The sequence below is a fragment of the Chenopodium album genome, chromosome 11 (genome assembly GCF_948465745.1).
Source record: "Chenopodium album chromosome 11, dcCheAlbu1.1, whole genome shotgun sequence".
Taxonomy (NCBI): Eukaryota; Viridiplantae; Streptophyta; class Magnoliopsida; order Caryophyllales; family Amaranthaceae; genus Chenopodium; species Chenopodium album.
Window position 1 is genome coordinate 47,616,598 of NC_137844.1, and position 21,013 is coordinate 47,637,610.

General features: G+C 31.6%; 1 protein-coding gene across 1 annotated transcript; it reads left to right on the forward strand.

Moving 5' to 3' along the window:
* Positions 1 to 11,507: 11,507 nt before the first annotated feature.
* LOC145569000 (meiotic nuclear division protein 1 homolog) lies at positions 11,508 to 15,799 on the forward strand. Its single transcript, XM_081628375.1, has 11 exons — positions 11,508 to 11,547; positions 12,448 to 12,528; positions 12,813 to 12,929; positions 13,086 to 13,124; positions 13,232 to 13,339; positions 13,431 to 13,493; positions 13,587 to 13,638; positions 13,801 to 13,845; positions 13,934 to 14,013; positions 14,493 to 14,571; positions 15,411 to 15,799. Exons 1-10 carry the CDS (start codon positions 11,545 to 11,547, stop codon positions 14,562 to 14,564), a joined length of 660 nt encoding a protein of 219 aa, XP_081484501.1. The 5' UTR covers positions 11,508 to 11,544; the 3' UTR covers positions 14,565 to 14,571; positions 15,411 to 15,799.
* The last annotated feature ends 5,214 nt before the right edge of the window (positions 15,800 to 21,013 follow it).

Consider the following 21,013-nt stretch of genomic DNA (forward strand, 5'->3'; position numbering starts at 1 on the left):
GGATGAGAGAGTGGTAGTTGATGTCAATGTCAACTAATAAGGCGGCAGGTAATTGGATAATTTAATTATCATCATGATATTATTTTTAATTGTATTTTTATGTATATTCATTGATTTTTTATATTTTTCTGAAGAAATAAATTAAGAAAAAATATCTACAAATGTGTTGTTATGAATAAATATATATAGGGGTTTTTTTTTTTTTTTATGTCAAAGAGAACATGTAAATAAGTAAAAGAAAATAATACTTCGTATAGAAGTACAACAAACTACACTACCAAATAATTTATGAAACACATTTACGAACAAGATTTATTTGAATTAAGTCATTGCACTACTTGAACTACATAATATGCACTCGATTACACTTTGCACCCATTTGATCTGCCTAACAACGTGCAAGAGATCTAGTTCAATGTATCAGTATACTTGGGGCCTGTTTCGATTTACTGAAAACAACTGAACTGAATTGAACTAATTGGAACTGAACTGAACTGATTGGGGCTGAACTGAACTGAACTAATTGGAGCTGAACTGAACTGAATTGAAATATTTGACTATGGATTTATGATTTTTAATTATGGATTAGTAATGATATTAATCCACTAATAGTTTTTTTAAAAAAAAAAAATTTACTTTCATGTTAATTAATGCCTCCTGTGAAATTAATCTGCTATAATAGTTTGGCTGTTAATAAATTAAACAAAAACAAACCAAAAAAAACCGAAGAAAATATCCAAAAATGAAAAAAAAAAAAAAAAAAAAAAAAAAAAAGGAAACAAGAGAAAAGCAGAAAAGCAAGTTGAAGTCATGGAACAAGAGAAGATCATAATATGTATGGTATGATGATAACAGAAAGTAGCTATGGATAGTGTACGAAAGCAAATAAGTGATCAGATATGGCAATCAATTCAGAGGAATCCCGAGCTTGATGGACAAGAAGAAGACGAAGAACTAACCGATTATGAAAACTAATAACTGTTACTCTCATTTTGCCAAAGAGTTCAACAGTAAAAATGTGTATAAAAAATTATAACCATTTGAACAATGATTATTATTATTATTATTATTATTATTATTATTATTATTATTATTATTATTATTATTGTCGTCATTGTTGTTGTGATATATACTAAAAAGTATGAAATTTGGCTTTAATTATCATAAGCAATATCATTAGACATAAAGATGAACTTAAAAAGATCATCCCAAAGGCATGCTTAAACTAAATTGTCATTAACAATATCATTAGCTAAATCATGTAAAAAAATAAATTAGCAAAAGAACTGAATTGGATTGATTGGAGCTGAACTGAATTGAATTGAATTGAACTGAACTAATTAGGGTTGGAATGAACTGAAATTAAGTTGAACATAACAGGCCCTTGTTCCCCTTGTAACACCATAGAAATTCTTTTCCTTTAAAATACCTATTTTTCCCGGTTTAAAACTTCAAATAGGAAAATCTAAGATATTACCGCCACCGTGAAAACGGCTAAGGCAATTATCAAAGACACATACACAGCGGAAGACTCTCCTTTAAAATATTTAAAACGACTCAACTTAAAAAGTCAACCAACAAAAGTAAAGTCAACCAAAGTCAAACATACAACTTGGAACCACTGTAGGCCCTTAACAAAACCAAATCAATTTCAAATCCTTTACGTTAGTCTCGCAACAATAATATCATAATATAATTAAAGCATTAACACATCATGAAATTATGGAAACTAGTATGATTCGCTTTTCGCTCAATGCCCATCATGAATATGCTTCATCACCTGAAAAGTTTCTCTCTACTTGTTTCCACTACTCTCCATTAAAAATGGGTCATCATAGGGCCAAGGTAAAGATAAGGTCAACAAACACACAATCAGCAAAGCTGAGTACATAAGCGTAGTTAAACACACTAACATGCTTTTACCTATCAACACACAACTTACCTTGTTGCACCTGTTTTCAAGCACACAAAATACAACAAAACTTCTCAACTAAGTAACTAAATAATTTATTTAATTTTGATTATGCATCGAACGGGTTTCCCCCCTAACTTACCCCAATAAAAGGGTACTAACACGGGAGCTAACCGTGCCAGTATAAAAGAACCACTCGTAAGTGGCGGAATTCCTGCGTATAATGATAAAAGGAAAATACAGCGTCCTGTACTCCCAGTAGAAGTTATGGTTAAATATAAAACCCCATAACTCCCCCCATATGTTCATATTCAAGGTATATACGTTCCAAGAGTTTTGATGCGTAATCTCTTTCACTTTACGTTATTTACATATTATTAAACTTGGTGATGACTCTCAAACCATAACACAATCAAACATTATAATTATCCAAACAATTAAACATTCCAATTTAATTCTTGAATAATTAGTGACCACATGATATTTAATGTTGAATCCTTTTTAAATCTACCTCAGTGTCAAAGACACCTTAAACGCGTAATACGCCACAATTTTATCCCTCGGTGTTAGAAACACCTTAAGTGCACTAATGCACCAACATATAATTTATTCCTCGTGTACATAGACACTTACATAGCTCCTTTCTCATGCTTATAGCATCAATAAAAATTATATGAACCATAATAAAATTCCTTTTTAATATTCCAAATCAAATTAAACATGCTTTCTATCATGCCATAAATAAAAGTGTGGTTCATATATAACATGCAAAAATAGTTATTTTCATTCAATCCATCACAAATAATCCATGCTTCATGATTCAATCACCAACATCAACCAAATAATAAATTCCAACCAAAAACTATCATAATTCTATTTGGAATCAATTATTCAAACCCTAGCATGATCCTATATCACCAAATAAATACCAAGTACGCGAACGTACCTTGAATACGATCTTAATATCGCCACGACTAATAGAAATCACTCACTTCAAAGTCTCCTACAAATTAAAATAATAGTAGAGCATTAAAATCCACCCTACACAAATTTCCAGAAATATATACTCTTATTAAACCACTCATAATTTAATTAAAATAACCTGAAATTTTATTTAAAACCTCATACTTTAATCCCAATTAATAGGTAATTAAAATTCCTTAAAGAAACTTGATTTTTAGTATACTACCAAAAATTCCAGCAATATATATTAATAAAAACTTGTTGTAATTATGCTTTAAAACATCTAAATTAAAGGTTTAAACCCCTCTAAATCATAATCCTTCAATAATCAATTATTTATGAATCTAGGGTTTCAAAATTGGGGCTTTTTAATTAGAATTAAAATCTGAAAATTAATTTGCACCATACTTAATATTAATCATCATAAAATTAACACAAAACCCATAATTTATGATTAGATCTAAGGTTTAAACAAAAATAAAAACAACAGATTAAATTTTTTTTTCGAGAATAGGGTGGCCGGATAGTAGGCCGGCACCATAGCTGGCTGCTGCCAGCCTGCTGGTGGCGCCGCCGCTGCTGCCGGCTAGTGCTGGTGATGGCCGGTGGCCGGCGGTGGTGATCCGAAAAGGGGAAGGGGAAAAAGAAAGAAAAAGAGAGAAAAAATAAAGGAGAAGGGAGAGAAAGTTTACCTCCACTCTAGGCAAAGTTTAATTTGCCCAAGTATTGAATATTTATACCCCTTTCTCTAGAAACCCTTCTTACCTAAACTTTCTCTTTTTACCCTTTCCTAATTAAACTTTACTGAAATAAAACTTTCCTAAATTATATTCCAACTTAATAAAATAATTAATTAAATAAAAATTTCCTTTTCCTTATTTTTCTTTTTTTTCTTTTTCCTTTCTCCCCTTCCCCTTCTTTTTTTCGGCCACCCCCACCACCACTGCCAGCCACCGGCAGCAGGTGGCTGCCGCCGCCAACAGCACTAGCCGCCGGCAGCAGGCGGCCACCGGCGCCGGCAGCCGGCGTGGTGGCTGCCACCTTCTTCTCCTCTCTCTCTTTTTTCGAATAAAAAAAAATTATTATTAATTTTGTTTTAAAAATCAATTTAATCCTAGATCTAAATATTAATTATGGGTTTTGTGATTTGATTTTGATGTTTGATTAAAAGTATCATGTTAATTAATTTTCAGATTATGTTTTTAATTAAAAAGCCCCAATTTTTGAAACCCTAGGTTCTTGATTTATAAATTATTGAAAGATTATGATATATAATGGTGTAAACCTTTGATTAAAGTTTTTTAAGACTAAATTACAGCAAGATTTAACTAAAATAAAGTGCTGGAATTTTTGGTAAAGCATTAGAAATCAAGTTTCTTTAAGGAATTTTAATTACCCATTAATTGAGATTTAATTATGAGGTTTTAAATATAATTTCAGCTTATTTTAAATAAATTATGAGGGGTTTTATAATAGTATATATTGCTAGAAATTTGTGTAGAGTGGGTTTTAATATCCTTTTATGATTTTAAATTGTAGGAGACTTTGAAGTGAGTGATTTCTATTAATTGTGGCGATATTAAGATCGTATTCAAGGTACGTTCGCGTACTTAACATAATTATGTTGATGTAATAGCATGCTAAATGTGTTTGATTGATTACAAGTAGTATCATGCTAGGTTTGGATTGGAAATTTTGATTTGGATGTTATTGGTGATTGGATTATGAAGCATGATTTATTTGTGATGGAATATTGGATGGAAAATAATAGTTTGGAATATTATATATGAACCACATATTTATTTATGGCATGATAGAGAGCATGTTTAATTAAACTAAATGTTTAATTTGGTTTGAAATATTGAGAAGGAATTTTATTATGGGTCATATAATTTTTATTGATGCTTTATGCATGAGGAAAGGAGCTATATAAGTTTCTATGTACACGAGGAATAAATTGTATGTTGGTGCCTTAGTGCACTTAAGGTGTTTTTAACACCGAGGGATAGGATTTGTGGCGCTTTATGCGTTTAAGGTGTCATTGGCACCGAGATAGAATTAAAAGGGGTTCAACATTAAATATTATGTGATCATTAATTATTCAAGAATTAAATTGATGTATTTGATTGTTTGAATAATTATTGTTGATTGAATGATTATGGTTTGAGAGTCATCACCAAGTTTAATAATCGGTAAATAACTTAAAGTGAAAGAGATTACGCACCAAAACTCTTGGACGTATATACCTTGAGTATGAACATATGGGGGGAGTTATGGGGTTTTATATTTAACCATAACTTCTAATGGAGTACATGACGCTGTATATTCCTTTTTATTATTCTTATGCGCAGGAATTCCGCCACCTATGTGTGGTTTTTGATGCTGGCACGGTTAGCTCCCGTGTCAGTAACCTCAATTTATTGGGGGAGGCTAGGGGGAAACCCATTCGATGCGTAATCAATGCTAAATAAATTATTTAGTGTCTAGTGAGAATTTTTATTGAGTGTTGTATGCTTGAAAAACAGGTGCAACAAAGTAAGTAGTGTGTTGATAGAAATTTGTATGCTAGTGTGTTAATTACGCTTATGTACTCAGCTTTGCTGATTGTGTGTTTTGTGTGTTTGTTGGCCTTGTCTTTATCTTGGCCCTATGATGACCCATTTATAATGGAGAGTAGTAGAAATAGGTAGAGATAAGTTTTTCAGGTGTTGAAGCATATTCATGAATGGGCATGAGTGAAGAGCGTATCATGCTAGTTTCCATAAGTTTATGATGTGTTTATCGCTTTAATTATTTATGATAATATTATTATGCGCGACTAACGAAAAGGTTTTGAATTTGGTTTGGTTTTAATAAGGGCCTATAATGGTTCCAAGTTGTAGGTTGATTTTATTTTACTTCGTTTGACTTTGGTTTGACTTGACTATCGTTGATTTACTTTTAAAGTTGACTTGTTTTGAAAGGGTTTGAAATTAGTCTTCCGCTGTGTGTCTTTGATAGTTGCCTTAACCGTTATCATGGTGGCGGTAATATCTTAGATATTCCTAATTAAAGTTTTAGAACAGAGTAAAACAGGTATTAAAGGAAAGGAATTTCTAGGGTGTTACACTCCTTCTCAGATCCAACCCGTTGAGAGCTCCTCCATGGTTTTAATCTAACCCTTACTCCAATCAACACCATCTCCGCTCCATCACCTTCTCCAATGGCTTGAACTTATTTAGTACTACTAGATAGATCAATAAAATAGAACAACGCTCCAGCCATCCAGTGAAGAACTCCGGCGAAATAAATTCGATGAAGGCTTGAAACTTCATGTAAGTATCACGTTACGATTCAATTTGATGATAATTTTGTGAAATCTACCTTAATTTTGCTATGATTCATTGAATTTGGTTTGCTTAATGTTGAAATCTGACCTAATTTTGCAACAATTTAGTTCGATTAATGTTGAAATTTGTCTAATATGTTCTAGAAATTGAATTAGGGGGTTTTTACTTGATTTTCGTTGAAATTTTTTGTTTTGAATTGCTTGTATGTTGATGTATGTTAATTTGTGAGCATTTTGGTACCAAATTTACATTTCTTGATGAAGAAACGAGTAAATCATCATTGTTGGTCTCACAAGTGTTAGAATTTGATTAATTGATATACGAGGGTCAATTTTTCGTTTAAAATTTATGAATTTGCAGTCTTATCATATTTTTGGATTGTAATTTCGTACGTCATTCACAACAGTTATTTTTATTTAATATTTAGACCTAAATTCTTATTTACTTTTGGAGTGTATGAATTTTAGACTTAATTGTACAGTTAATCATACATAGAATTGATTATTTACCTTAACTTTTTTCCCTTTTTTCTTTATTGATGCAGATTTTTTAGAGGAAGAAGAAAGAATTTCTCATAGTTCTTCCCACATACATTATTTTCAAATTTCAATTCTCTAATTTGTCCTTTATTATTGATCATTTAAATTTGTATATTTTTTGAATAGCATTTAAGTTTGAATTTTTATTTGAGGAAACACTTAAATTTGTATTGATATTATAGTTACTGAGTAATATGATGAATATATCTAGTACAATTATCATATTCCAATACTGTAGTTGACCTGCGAAATTGCAGGTGGTAATTTTTTTTTTTAAAAAAACATATTAGAAAAGAGAACGGTTGTGTGTAAGAACCGTTCTCTTTTCCTTTGAATTTTTAGTATGATATGAGAGGGAAAAGAGAACGGTTGTCTCATACAATCGCTCTCTTTAATATTATTTTGCATACAAATCGCCTCTTTCAATCGTTCTCTAAACTTTACACATCGCTTGGTAGAAGAACAGTCCTGAGGCGATCTATAAGGCCTATTTCAACCGTTCTCTATTGCCTTTTTTTAGGTAGTGTCTTTTCACTATATGACGTCGAACAAGTCGAAATCAATGGAGGGAGAAAAGCTTTTAACCATGCTCCACTACAACAAAATAAAACAAAGGTAACAGTGCAAAACCATTGCCTAATATAAAAAAAATGTTGCCTTGTAGCTAAGGCAACACATATGAGGCGTAGTATATGCCCCCGTTGTCTATTCATAAGGCAACACATTTTTATTCAAAGGCAACAATTTTGAAAGCCAAGGTAAAATGATACATAAGACAATACTTTTACAAAGACAACAAATGAAAAATGTTGCCATCTAAGGAGACAATGCAAAAATGTTTCTAAATGATGTCACTCCCAAGCATTTAGTAGTTGGTAGGGCTTGAACTTGTGACCTCAAAGTCACAAGGTGAGTTCCCCACCAACTCCACCAAACTTGCTTATTTATATAAAAGCAACATCTTAAATTATGTTGTCTTTTTAATATAAATGTTGCCATAGATGGCAACATAGATATTAATGTTACATTTTCAAACAATAGTTTTGTTATCGTTATCTTTTCATGCAACAATTATTATGTTTGTTGTCTTAGACAAGAAAAAGGTAACACTTTAAGCGACTATTGCCGTATATAGTCTAGAGCAACACTTTTTTTTTCTGTTACTTTAGTTCAAGGTAACAAATAAATATTGTTGCGTTAGATTATAAAGAGTAACATTTTTGTAAGTGTTGCAATCTTAAGTGTTGCCTATTCTCATTTTTTTTGTAGTGTCGTTATTCTTTTGTTATTTGGGTTTTCGTTTCGCCGCCGAAAATGGTGGTGCGAAGTCGAATTTAATAGAAGAAGGAAAACTCAGGTACCCTTTAGGGTTAGCCATGCCATTAATTTTACCTTTTGTTATTAGGGTTAACCATGCCATTAAGTTTACCTTTTGTTTAAGTCGAACGGACTTGAAAGGGAAGGTGAAAGTGGGCAAAGATTGGAGGGGGGAAGATTAAAGTGGGTAAGAAGAAAAAATATGAACAAGAGGAAGAAGATGAACATGAAGATCGAAGATGGTGGGAGGAAGAAGATGATGAATAGTAGTGAACGGAGAGCTAATGATGTTAACTTTGAAAATCTGTCCAACTTGTCATAGTGGCTCACAAACAGTAAAAATATATAATTTTTAATAAAAAAACAAAATTTTCAATGCAACTTATTTACAAAAATGTCATTTGATAAACATATTTTGTTTATCTAGGTTATAAACTAGGGCTTGCTCCTTTTTTACATACATAATAAAACTATTTAAATCGTGTAATGCACAGGCCTAATCTAGTGTAAACTAAAAATGGAGTTGGTTCCCACTAAATATAGGGTGATATAGTAATTTTGCATATAAATTTTTAATCTTGAATAGAAGGGATGCATCTAAAGTATCAATAACTATATGCAAAAGGCGAAATCAAGGATGACACATGCCATCTTTTGGTTAAAATTTTCCCGCCATTTTTACTTATTTTTTTTTCAAATTTGCATGAATGTTAATTTATATCTTATAATATTTAACTTTTAATATGGCAATTATATATGAAGTTTCTATAGCATTTAATGCAGATATTTTAACATATCTTTCCTATATTGTATATAACCAAAATACTATGGAATACATATAAGGTAATATATTAAAATAACGTATGATCATTTTACATCGTATTTTATTAATACAATATTAAGATAACCCCATGCATGTCCACTATGCAGACAGTAAAGACATCGATGGTGGTCTACAATACATGATGATGAATGAGATAATGGATCCTTGGCCCACACTAGTAAAATAGTTGCAATTTACTTTCATTGTAGCCATGTTTTATTAATTATGTTTGTTTTAAAGTGTCTTTTAAAAAGCAGTGGACTACAATCACTTGCTGAGTCATGACTTGTTGTAAGCCATAAAAGGTGTTGGTAATCTGAGCAAGTCTTGCCTTAGGCAAAGGAGTGAAGGCAAAGTTGGAAGAGTAAGCTAGAGCATTTTTCAAAAAACATAAGAGAGCCCTTTAGAAAAAATCCTCACCTTAAGAGACAGATTGGTTCTCCAACTCTTTTAAAGTAGAGAAAAGTCTAGTTTAACTCATGTATGTGTAAGCTTTCAGCTAGTGTGTTGTAATATATGAGTATTGTAATATTTTCAAATTAAATAAAAATTTCGTTTTAGAAGGGAACGTTATCCCTTTGAACCTTTTTTTTAAAAAATAAAAAAGTTCAAGGGGATAACGTTCCCTTGAACCTTATATATCAAATGAGTTATCTTTTTGTTTAAGAAGTTTCCATCATAAACACAATAAGAATGGTTTGATTAGAGATTACGGTTAAGGTAAGAAAGGAATTAGATTTATGTTGTGCTTGATCTAAGGAAGGCATGGTTGGGGTTAGCTACCTTGGTAAAGCCGGAAGCTTAGAACGCTGGTGAAATTTGTTATATACATCCTGGTGCACCATAGACCCAACTAACTCAAGGTTAGTTTTTGCTCTTCATTTGATAATTAAATGAAAAACAATGATCAAAATGAGAACAAAATACTCATGGATGTACGGTGCGCCCGGATGTATATAAAAATCTCCCGAATGCTGGAGGTTTCATTGTCGACTAGTTCAGGTATTACTCAAAATTCTTTAGTTAAATAACTGTTATTGCGAAGCATCGTAGGCCATTAAACTGAAAAGTTAATTTATTTTGATATATAAGTAGTAGAGTTGTGATAACTAGTACCGTTAAAAGTCATTAATTAAAAAAACATTAGTTGATACCAATACATAACTAATACTTCGTATTATATAAAGGGTTCATTGGTATTATCAAAGAAATTCCAATAAGGAGTTTGTTGATATAAAAAAAGAATACCAAATAGGAGCATGTTGGTTGTTGTTGCCCTTGTTGGTATACCAACCTTTAGTGTTTGTGGTAAGCAAAATCCTCTATTTTCTTGCATTCTCTGTTGGTAGAATTGCAAGAAAAGAACCTGTATTTGGATCCACGGTTTCTCATTGTAGAGTCGTCAAACCATATGACTCTATTGGTAGTGCTCCTAGACTCCTAGGATGCAGCTATACTTTTAAACCCCTAGGAGTGGAACGGTTTCCAAAGTTCGTTCTTCAGCATCAGGGTGCATTCAATTTCCGATTTTTCCGTCTTCTAACAACTTCCATCATGAGTTTCCTTCAATGTTAGTTTCAGGTTTCTTCAATGATTATGTCCCGCGCTCTTGGTCCATCTCGACTATTTCAGTTCATTTGGCTTCACTTGGTCTACAATTTGGATGTGGTACGATCCTCGTGGTTATCCAGGCTCCGCAGCTATTGCTATGCTACTCAACTTTTAAAGTATTTTGTTCTCTTCAGCAAGCCCTATTTGAGGATTTGTTTAGGTGTGTTGATTAGTTCTTTTAGGTTGTAATTCTGCTTTTATTTATATAATTCTCTTCGTCAAAAAAAAAAAGAAAAAAAACATGACATTAAAAACAATACCACCCTAAATTCATTAGAAGTGTCGGTTTACAAGTCCGCGTTAGTAGAGGCTGAGAAATCCTCTCTTATTACTGCGTAAGAAAGTAGGCAAAACACCCGTGACATAGTTTAACCCGCCCTTAACAAGTAGGCAAAACCCTTGGTGGGAAAGGGAAGAGGGATTTTCTCACCGCCTGTTTTTGAAATTTTAGGAAACAGGCGGTTGTTCTTTCTACCTTTTCTAGAATAGAGTATACCCAAGATCATCCTCTCTACACTGCCACTACCATTTCCATTTCTCTTCAGGTTTTCTTCCAAGGTTACTCAAATTTCCATTTGTTTCAATACTTAGCTCTAAACTCACAGATTTTACAAAAACAATTTGTATGGATCATTTTACTCCATTCGCCTACTCTTTTAATCCTTATAATTTTTTTTTGATGATTTACTGATTTGTTTGGTTAATTTTGTGGATTAACGTATTAATTTCTCAGAAATTGTGTAATTTTTGACCAAAATTGTGCATTGTATGATATTAATTTGTTTGATTGCTTGCTATTTATTTGAATATGTCGAAATCATTCTCGTTAATTTTTTTTCCTTTTGTAATTCTTTTCACCATGTTAGCATTTTAATATTATATACATACGAATTTCAATTATTTTTTCGGTTGAAAGTAATCTGAATTTGCTTTCTGTAAGTGTATAGTGAATGTTTTGATAAACTTTTGGGTGATTTCGATTATGTAGGGTTTTGGAAACCTATCTGATTCGGTGGGTGATTGATTATTCATTGATAGTTTTTTGCAAATATGGTGAGTTTCCATTTTGCTTTATATATAAATGTGTTATGTTTGAGTTATTTATTTGACACTTTTTATATCACTAGCTTGTACTCGTGGTAATACACGGGATATGTACTCCTATCTCGACTAGATAGAATTGGATGTAGGTTGAATGTGGGGAATTTTGAAAAGTCTTGTGAAACAAAACTTTAAATCAATGATACCGAGATGCTTGTCAAGTTGCCATTTTATGCCCATCTTTTTGTTGTTATACTTTGGTACGGAGTATGTAGCATCCCGAGTGCTTATTCTTGTCATTATTTAAGAGAAAGAATGTCGTTGATTGTCTACTCTTGCTGTAAATTATATCAATGACTAGTGCTCGAGCTATATCAATTTGGAGCTGAAATGGATGTCAGTGCTGTGGCAGTGTGGCCTACTTGCTTTAAGTTGTTGTTAAATTTTGTTAAAGTGGACTTGAGTTCGGATTTCCCATGTCAAGATAAATAGAATAAAAGTAAGGAAAATTGAGGTCTGCATAGCCTCTCTATGGACTCATAAATATGTGTTAGAGGTAAATTTTCATGGATAATAAAGAAAGAATGAAGATTTAGAGATAAATCTTAGGATGAAGGACAAGAATGTTCATATTGAGCTGAATTACTATTGATTATCCCTTAAGGCCTTAATGATACCCATTTTGCACTATAAATTTATAGAGTCTAGAAGTGTGACTTGTGTATATAATCAGAACTGGGTTTTGCAATATTGCAATCATTATTTATTTTGCCTTGTTTTGTATTCTTTTCTTTACATCGTATGAGCTTGTTTCAATTTGTTTTGTTGATTAATTTTTTGTTTAAAGTTATAGAATCTGCCTACTTCTTTTAATAGAACTCTTATCGTTTACTTTCAAAATGATGGTGGTAGTCCAAGAAGAGAGGTCTTTCACTCGAAGAGAAGCGTGAGAAAATGCTTCAGATATTTTATGACTCACAAGATTTCTTCCTTGTAAGTGCAAAGCCTCCTTTTGTATTATCTCTTACATCCTCTTTTATGATATTTGGATTCAAAACATTGCAAAAGTGTGGACCATTGTTATGCGTATAACTAGGGTTATGTTAGCAGCCATAAAGAAGCAACTTAAGCATCTTACAATCCTCGCTCTTTTAGCTATGCTCTATATGGTTGAGTTACTACTGTCTTCCTCAAGCTTAGTTATCTGTATGCTTTTCAGGATATTCTTCCATTATATTAACCTGCACTTTGAATGATTTTGCTGTTGTTAATTCCAGCTTAAGGAACTTGAAAAGATGGGGCCAAAGAAAGGTGTCATTAGTCAATCAGTGAAGGATGTTATCCAAAGTCTTGTGGATGATGACCTTGTCTTGAAGGACAAGATTGGAAGTTCTGTAAGAATGTCTTAACTTGAAAGTAATTTACTTATGGACTCAGAATAATAACAGGACTTGCCATGCTTTGACACCGAATAGCATTATCATGCTTGACTAAGTTATTTTTCCCCACTACATTAAAGCATGATTGGCTGACCATCTTTCTTTTGCTAGATTTACTTTTGGAGTCTTCCTAGCACTGCTGGGAATCAGGTAATCATCTGCAATGCATTTTACAATGGGTCTTAAGTTGAAGTTTCGGAAATTTAGGGAACATGTGACTTGGTTCAACAACTTAATCTGAATTTATGGTTTGACAGCTTAGGAATGTGTCTCGTAAACTAGAATCTGATCTTCATGCCAGCAAGAAACGCTATGGTGAATTAGTGGAACAATGCGCTGCCCTGAAGAAAGGACGCGAAGAATCTGTCAGTCATTAGCTTTATCATTGAGCTGTAAATATTGTATTTGCTGTATTAATGACATTCAATGCCTTACTATGCGATTTGAATTTTTAAGGATGAGAGAGATGAGGCTTTAAGCGAGTTAAAATCTGTTCAGCTGAAGCACACTGAACTGAAGGTTGGTTTGTCCTAGTTTGACACAGTGCATGGTAAAAAGAAATATATTTTTTTTGAGAGTTTAATAACACTACTTGATTATTATTTTCAATAGGAGGAACTGGCCCAATATGCAGATAATGATCCTGCTGCTTTTGAGACAATGAGTAAGGAACATTTATTCTTCTTCTCTATGTTCAAATGTGTGGTTCTGAAGAGAATACTCTTGCTCTATCTCTGTTTTGTCTTCTGATCTTTCTGGTAAATTAGTTTTCTGAGATCCATTTAGCAATGACTGATTTCTGAACTGCCAATGTGGCCTGTGGCAGAAAAAGCTATAGAAGTTTCATATTCAGCTGCTAACAGATGGACAGGTTAGGCGTTATTTTCCTGTATAATGCTATAAATAAATTGTACTAGTTGCTGCCTGTGATTATAACCCCTCTCATAAACAATGCACAGATAATATATTCACGTTGCGGCAATGGTGTGCAAACAATTTTCCACAGGCTAAAGAACAACTTGAACACATGTACCAGGAGGTATCTTTTATAAATTACTCAATTTTTGAATTTTGACTACCTGCATCTATTTAATAGTACTGTATTGATTGCCTGTGACATTTCATATTAGCTGCTTTGTACTTGCAACTTCTAAAGTAGTCTTTACTATTACGAAATACTCTTTTCTCTAGCTCTTTCAATAATTTTAAAGAATCTTTTGACTGATAACCTGAACTTGCTGCAGATTTTCTTTTATCTTGATTGTGTCATCCAGAATCCTTTATTTAAACCTCATGTGGCAATTTTATGCAATTTCTTATTTGCTTTCATGGACATTACCTTATGTTCCGCTTAAAATGCATTGCAAATGGCACGGTGTGTCAAAAATGTCAGTCCTTTTGTAGCCAATCTGAGGCTATAATAAAACTATAAAAGTATAAATTATAGGATTTTTCCTTGTCGTTTTGACAGCCTTGTTCTACAAATAATATTCTATGATGTTTTCCTTTGTGCCGCAGGCTGGAATAACAGATGATTTTGACTATATAGAGTTACCGAATCTTTCTTCCCTTGGAGCTCCAGATAGCTAGTTAGAAGGTGAATTTATCTTGATGCTGCCTGGCATAGATGAATGATTTATTGGTAACATGGGCATAAATTGCTTAATTAAGCGTTTTGGTCAGTATATGTACATTTTACTAATTGTTTCAGTTCAGTGATTTGATTTTTTGGCACTCATGCTCATATATTAATGAGCTCTTCTTTCTATTTTAATATTATAGATATTTGTTTGCTTCTCCTTTGTTTGCTAGTGAATTGGGGACTATTAGTGAAGGGGAAGATAGAAATAGAGGGGTGTGGGGGAAACGGTAGGTTTCTGTATTCTGGGCACACTCACTGTTATGTTGAAGGGGAAGCAAATTTTGAGAGTTAAATCTTTCTGGTATGTGACTGCTCATTTGGACTGCTCATTTGGTAAAAAAGTAAGGTACTCAAATCCAATGATACAAGTGTTGCATTTGTCCTGGTGGCATATCGCTCTGTTGTATTTAATTACCAAATGCATCTACAAATGTCAATGCTCATCACAATATTTCTTCTATTTGACCACATTAATTTCAACGTAGTAATTTATTTTGTCATCAAACATGCCATCTCAAACTTTTAGTGCAGATCGTGCAGCTTCTATTCCATCTTTTTTATTTTCTTGTGGCTAGTCTAAGGGCTTATGGTAGCTGATGCAAGATTGCTTATGTAACTGTATTAATTGATGTCATCGATGTCACCTCATCTGTTTGTCTGCTTAAGAGCTTCTCTCACTCAGTTTTCCTGAAATTTAATGACCATTTATGTCTGGTGTTAACTGAAAGTCTGGCCGAGTTTGTCCTATAAGCTCTGTTTAATTGCTGATAATGAGGTTACCTTATTGTATGCAGACTGGAAAGCATCATTTGTGCTGGTGGCTAGTCGATGAATTTTCCTTGAAGAACCAGACTTGATGTAATGTGTATCTGCTTGTGTTTGAGGTTGAGCAATTTGCTGTAAAAACTTCTCAGCTCTATCCATTTCCCTAGAACTAGCAAACTTTGTTTAGCTTATAGTCTTTGTCAATATCATTTGACATACATATTGAATTATTGACAATGTATATATATTTCGCTTGTAATGGGTGGTTGCATGTACTTCCTAGTTCCTAGTTCCTAGTTCCTACTTGCCCTTTTCTTTCCTCGTTTATTCTTGTATGTAATGATGACCTCATGAAAGTCGTACCACTCGTCGTATGAAATATACTTCATTAAATTTTGAGTGTTATTTAATCTTTATATATAGTATTTTAAAATAATACTCTCGAGTTTTTTTATTTTTAAATCTTGCAAGGGCTTTCAAAAGGAAGCAAAATGGGAGGGAGAAAAAAAATGGGGGCTTCTTCAACCAATAAATGTATGTGTAATATAATAAATAAGTTCTGTAAAACACAAGTCTAGAGTAAAATTTAGAATAAATTAATATCTATCTATATACTATACTAAAACAGGGTACATTAGCTTTATGGTTGCCACGTGTCTTTTTTTTTTTTTTAATACTCAATATATAGAAATTTGAAAATATATTTTCTCTCTTAGAATATAAGATAAATATATTCCGTATTTATATATATCGCTTAGTTTTGTTAAGTAAATATTCTTGTGCATAATTTTAGCTAATAAATTTCCTTAAGTTTAGGGTAATTAGGCTCTTGTAATTTGTATATAATCCATATGTTCCTAATGAGAAGGCAAGGATTCAAACTCTTTGATGGTATTATTTTATTTTAGATCCTAAAATCCTTAACAATATGCCTATGTTCTTCCCCACCTCTTTCTTCTTTCCGCTGCTCTTTAACAAACTTATTAGCTACAATTATGCACAACAATATTTACTTAACAAACTAAGCCATATACATAAATATAGAATATAATTATTTTATATTTTAACATTCTCTTACTAATAAACTAAGAATACATATATGTCTTGTAAGTATATTTTCTGAAGATATAATTAAAAAAATTACCATGTATGACGTTTAACATAATTAATGTTCAAATACCATTGCACATAATTTATAATACGTAGTATTTGTGTTTAATATTTATATCAACAATGACGTTTGGTAAAAGATTGACAAGTGATATTTTTTCCTACAATGATAGTTAATAATAGATTATGAATAGCCACAAATTATTTGCATTCTTGATCATTTTATGAAGCTAGAAAATTTTATAAATTATATTAGTACCAAGTGTGCATAAGACTGATTTTATTTATTTATCATACATAAATTTCCATAATAGAAATAAATAAATGCATATAAAAAAAATAATAAATATGAGGCATGTAAGTGTATGTGTACCACCCTATAAGAAACACTATAATTTTCATTTTTAATATAGATTTTGGTACTAATTTTATATGTGTGTAGCCAACCATCATAGGATTACTCAGTTAGTGTTATAGGGGTTACCCATTTAGTGTTATAGTTGTTACTTTGTCAATGTTGTACTTTGTTATTTAAGGGTTACTAAATAGGTATAATAAGACTATGTTCACTACACCTTAAAGATATAATATTTGGTAAAAATAATTTCAGTTTATTATAAATAAGTTCAATTTGGTATATTTAATTTCAGTTCAGTAAAAAGCAATTATTTTAAAGAAGAAATATAATACAGAAACAATAAAAAAAAATATCAACAAAAATAATTCAATTCAGTAAAAATAATTTAAGATCAGCAAAAATAATTTTAGTTCAACAAATATGAGATGAAGTGAACAGGGTATAAAAGTTACTATCAATATGATAGGGATTAGTCTATGAGTGTCATAGGTGTTAAATACTCCCTTTTTTTACAAGCAGTCAAATAGTGTGACCAGTCGCACAGAGAATATGTTGTACATTTTGTATATGTCGTCATTGGTGATATGTAAGAATGATATTAAATTTTTTTCTTCTTTTATATGCTTGTATATTTTATTATTTAACTATTATATATATGCAATAAAATATTAAATGATTACATATAATTGAAAAAAAAAGACAGATAATCATTCCGAGGTTAAAATTTTAGGGGAAAAAAAACTTCGTACTAAGCTTTAAGTTAGAGGCTTTGTAGATTTTTGGTTGTCGAAGGTCCAATAGGTGTGTGGTGATGATCAGGTGAATTCATCGTATGATAAAATTAAGGTAGTAAGTGATGGGATCAAAAATCCTATTTTTAAAAATTTCATGTTAAACTTTAAGTGTTTTCAGAGGCCATTGAGGAGAAAAAGAATACAAAATTATTTGTGATATAAAAGTACAACATATAATGATCATATTGGTATTATAATGGTAAACTTTTCCAAAAATATACTTCGCATTAAGTTAGAGGACAGAGATAGCCAATTAAAAGGCAAATTTTTATATGTGGCTGGCCACATTGTGTGGCAGGGTTTACTCGAGTTACTTGGTTAAGAGTTACTTAAGGGGTTCAGTCAGGGGTTAGTTAAATACTTGATCATGGGTTAATTAAGAGGTTACTCGGTCAGGAGTTACTCGGTCATGAGTTACTCGAGTTACTTGGTCAAGGTTTACTTGAGGGGTTCGGTCATGGTTACTAGAGGGGTTCGATCAGGGGTTAGTTACTCGGTCATGGGTTACTCGAGTTACTCTATCAGGATTTAATTTAGGGGTTACTTGAGGGGTTCGGTTAGGGGTTACTCGGTCGTTGATTACTTGAGGTGTTCGGTTAGGGGTGCGGAGATGGGTTACTCGGTCAGGGGTTACATACTCGATCAAGGATTACTCGAGTTACTTGGTCAAGGGTTTACATGAGGGGTTCGGTCAGGGGTTACGAGTTACTCGGTTAGGGGTTACTCGGTCAAAAGTAACTCAAGTAACCTCTGACCAAGTAACTCGAGTGATCCGCCCACATGATATGACCATCCACATAGAAAAATCCCCCCTAAAAATGAGGTGGCCAGTGGCGCAAGTAGAAATGAGGGAAAAAAATATGACTTAATGTGAGTTTTGATTGTTAGTTCATTGAGTTGAATTATTTTTCAAATCTTCCCATACAATTTAAGAATTAAAAAAAAAAAGAGGTTGTTTTCAAGTTGTACTTTATATATCATTATTTTGAGGGTTAAAAATATATGATTAAGACATATTTATAAGTAAATTCATTATTACTCATTAAATCATTTTATCTCAAAATTTTGTGAAATGAATATGAGTATCAAGATTTGTAAGCAGTGAATCGCACGGGTGCTATACTAGTTACTATTACTATATCAGAAATAATTGATCGACAAAAAAATAGTACAGAGTATACTTTAAGCTTTTCAAAATGACAAACTTTTAAATAAATCGAATGTATAATAAAATATTATACATCTGTTATAAAGTTACCCTAAAATAAGCAAAAATTACTCTAACATGAATAAAAGTTACCTTGACATAAATAAAAATTACGAATTATTTATGCTTTATTGATAAAAATTATCCGAAAAAAGTGATTCTAAATTTGATAAAATAATCCCCGACGTACAGTAAATTATTGTACGTCGAATGTATATAAAAGTTACTCTTTCAAAATTCTTGCTTTTGAATTGGCACAACATAAATTACTTACTATACAAAGTATTACGGAGTACTCCGAATGAAGTACTATACATGGAACATCAATACAAGTATAATACAAAGACACATTTTGTAATTCGACCTTTTGAGTAATATCCCAATTTCCAAGACTTAAACAAAATAAATTAGCTGATATACATACATGTTTATAATTTTAAAATAGTTGCATTTTGTTAAATTGAAGTTAATTATCCTAGATTTTTTTGATTCATATGAGCCACAAGGGCGGGTACAACGGGGGGCGAGGGGAATTCCAGCATATGCTGGGGGTAAGGATCGATCCCGTAATCTCGAGGTTACGAAATGGAAGTGCTACCATCAGGCCAACTCCACATCCTTAGTTAATTATCCTAGATTGTTGCATAAAAGATCATATCCGTACTCTTTATGTCAGTGTGTCGCTAATTTTTAATTCTACTTATTTTGCTAAGAGTGTGTCATAAAAATGTTAATTATCTTAGTTTGAGATGAGAATTAAGAACTGATATTTTTAAGTGCCTATTTTGATTTTTACGCTATTTGCTAATCCAAATTTGACCAATATTTCTAATTCATACACTCTATAATTAAACATCTATTAACCTATATTAAAAGCGAATTTATCCATAACACTTGTAAAAAATTTTCCCGTCTTTTTCGCTGCTTTTTTTTTTTAACTTTATGATTTTTTTTCCAGTTTGACAATCATATTCCATATACCCAAATATTTAACAACCGTGCATTGCACGGGATTTTAACCTAGTAGTTACTATACGTGGATATTTGTAGGAATTGTGTTCAAGCTTTCAATTTTATATATCTAAAATCTACTCCCTCCGAATTTTTATTTGCATCACTTTGAATTGCACAAAGTTTTAGGAGAGTAATATATAATATTGTGAGTGGATGAATAAATTATTATAGTAAAAGTAAAATGGAGACCATGAAAGAAAAAGTATGTGAGAGAGGATAGATCTTTTTATTATTTTAGTGCGGACCATGGAAGAGAGAGAAATGATAAAATAAGTTGAGTGTGGTTAAAAGTAAGAGAGAGAAATGATAAAATATAATATAAAGTTACCAAAAATAGACAGAAAATCTTGTGTGGACCTATATTATTGTGGACCTAAGATTTATACTCACGTAACTGACATTATATTCAACATAGTGACCCCTAATTTAATATAGTAACCTTATTTTTAATATAGTAACCTTTTTTTAAAACTTGTGTGACCTTTAATGTTATTATGAACATAAAGTACGACATTATGTTGAATAGTAACTTAATTTTAACACAGTGATCTTTATTATTCATATTGACCATTATATTAAAAATTTCATTAAAAAAATTAACCTCTTATACCTTTTATAATGTCACACTAATTTTTATTTCAACATAATAGCCTTTATTTTAATATAATGACCTTTTTATTTATTAATAAAACAATTATATTGTCTCTAATATTGGTGGTCCACAATAAATTAGTGTAAACCATGTCTATTTAAGAATTTGTAAAAAACAGATGTGATGCATTAAAAAAAAACACCCCAATAAGAAAAGTGATGCAAATAAAAAAAAAACGGAGGGAGTAACTTTTAATATTCATACTCCATCTGTTTTTTTAAAGTGTTCCATTTTAACTTTTACACTATTTACATGCACCAATTTGATCAATATTTATGCTATTTATTAAAGATTAAACATAATACGTGACTAATTGTTAAAATCATCTCAATTTCGAATATCAATTTTTCTTACTTATAATTATTGGTAAAATATCCACTTAATAAATATGCCGATTAAAATTAGTCAAAATTCTGCTTATGACTTATGTGTTGGGGAAATTGAGACGCTAGAAAATTAAATAAAAAACCTCGTAGGAGTTTTACACAAATAAATTT

Bases quoted from the DNA above. Each gene is read 5' to 3' on its own strand.
- LOC145569000 (XM_081628375.1), top strand. The intron at 13,125-13,231 runs GTAATCATCTGC...ATGGTTTGACAG, and splicing joins CTAGCACTGCTGGGAATCAG to CTTAGGAATGTGTCTCGTAA. The intron at 13,846-13,933 runs GTTAGGCGTTAT...AACAATGCACAG, and splicing joins AGCTGCTAACAGATGGACAG to ATAATATATTCACGTTGCGG.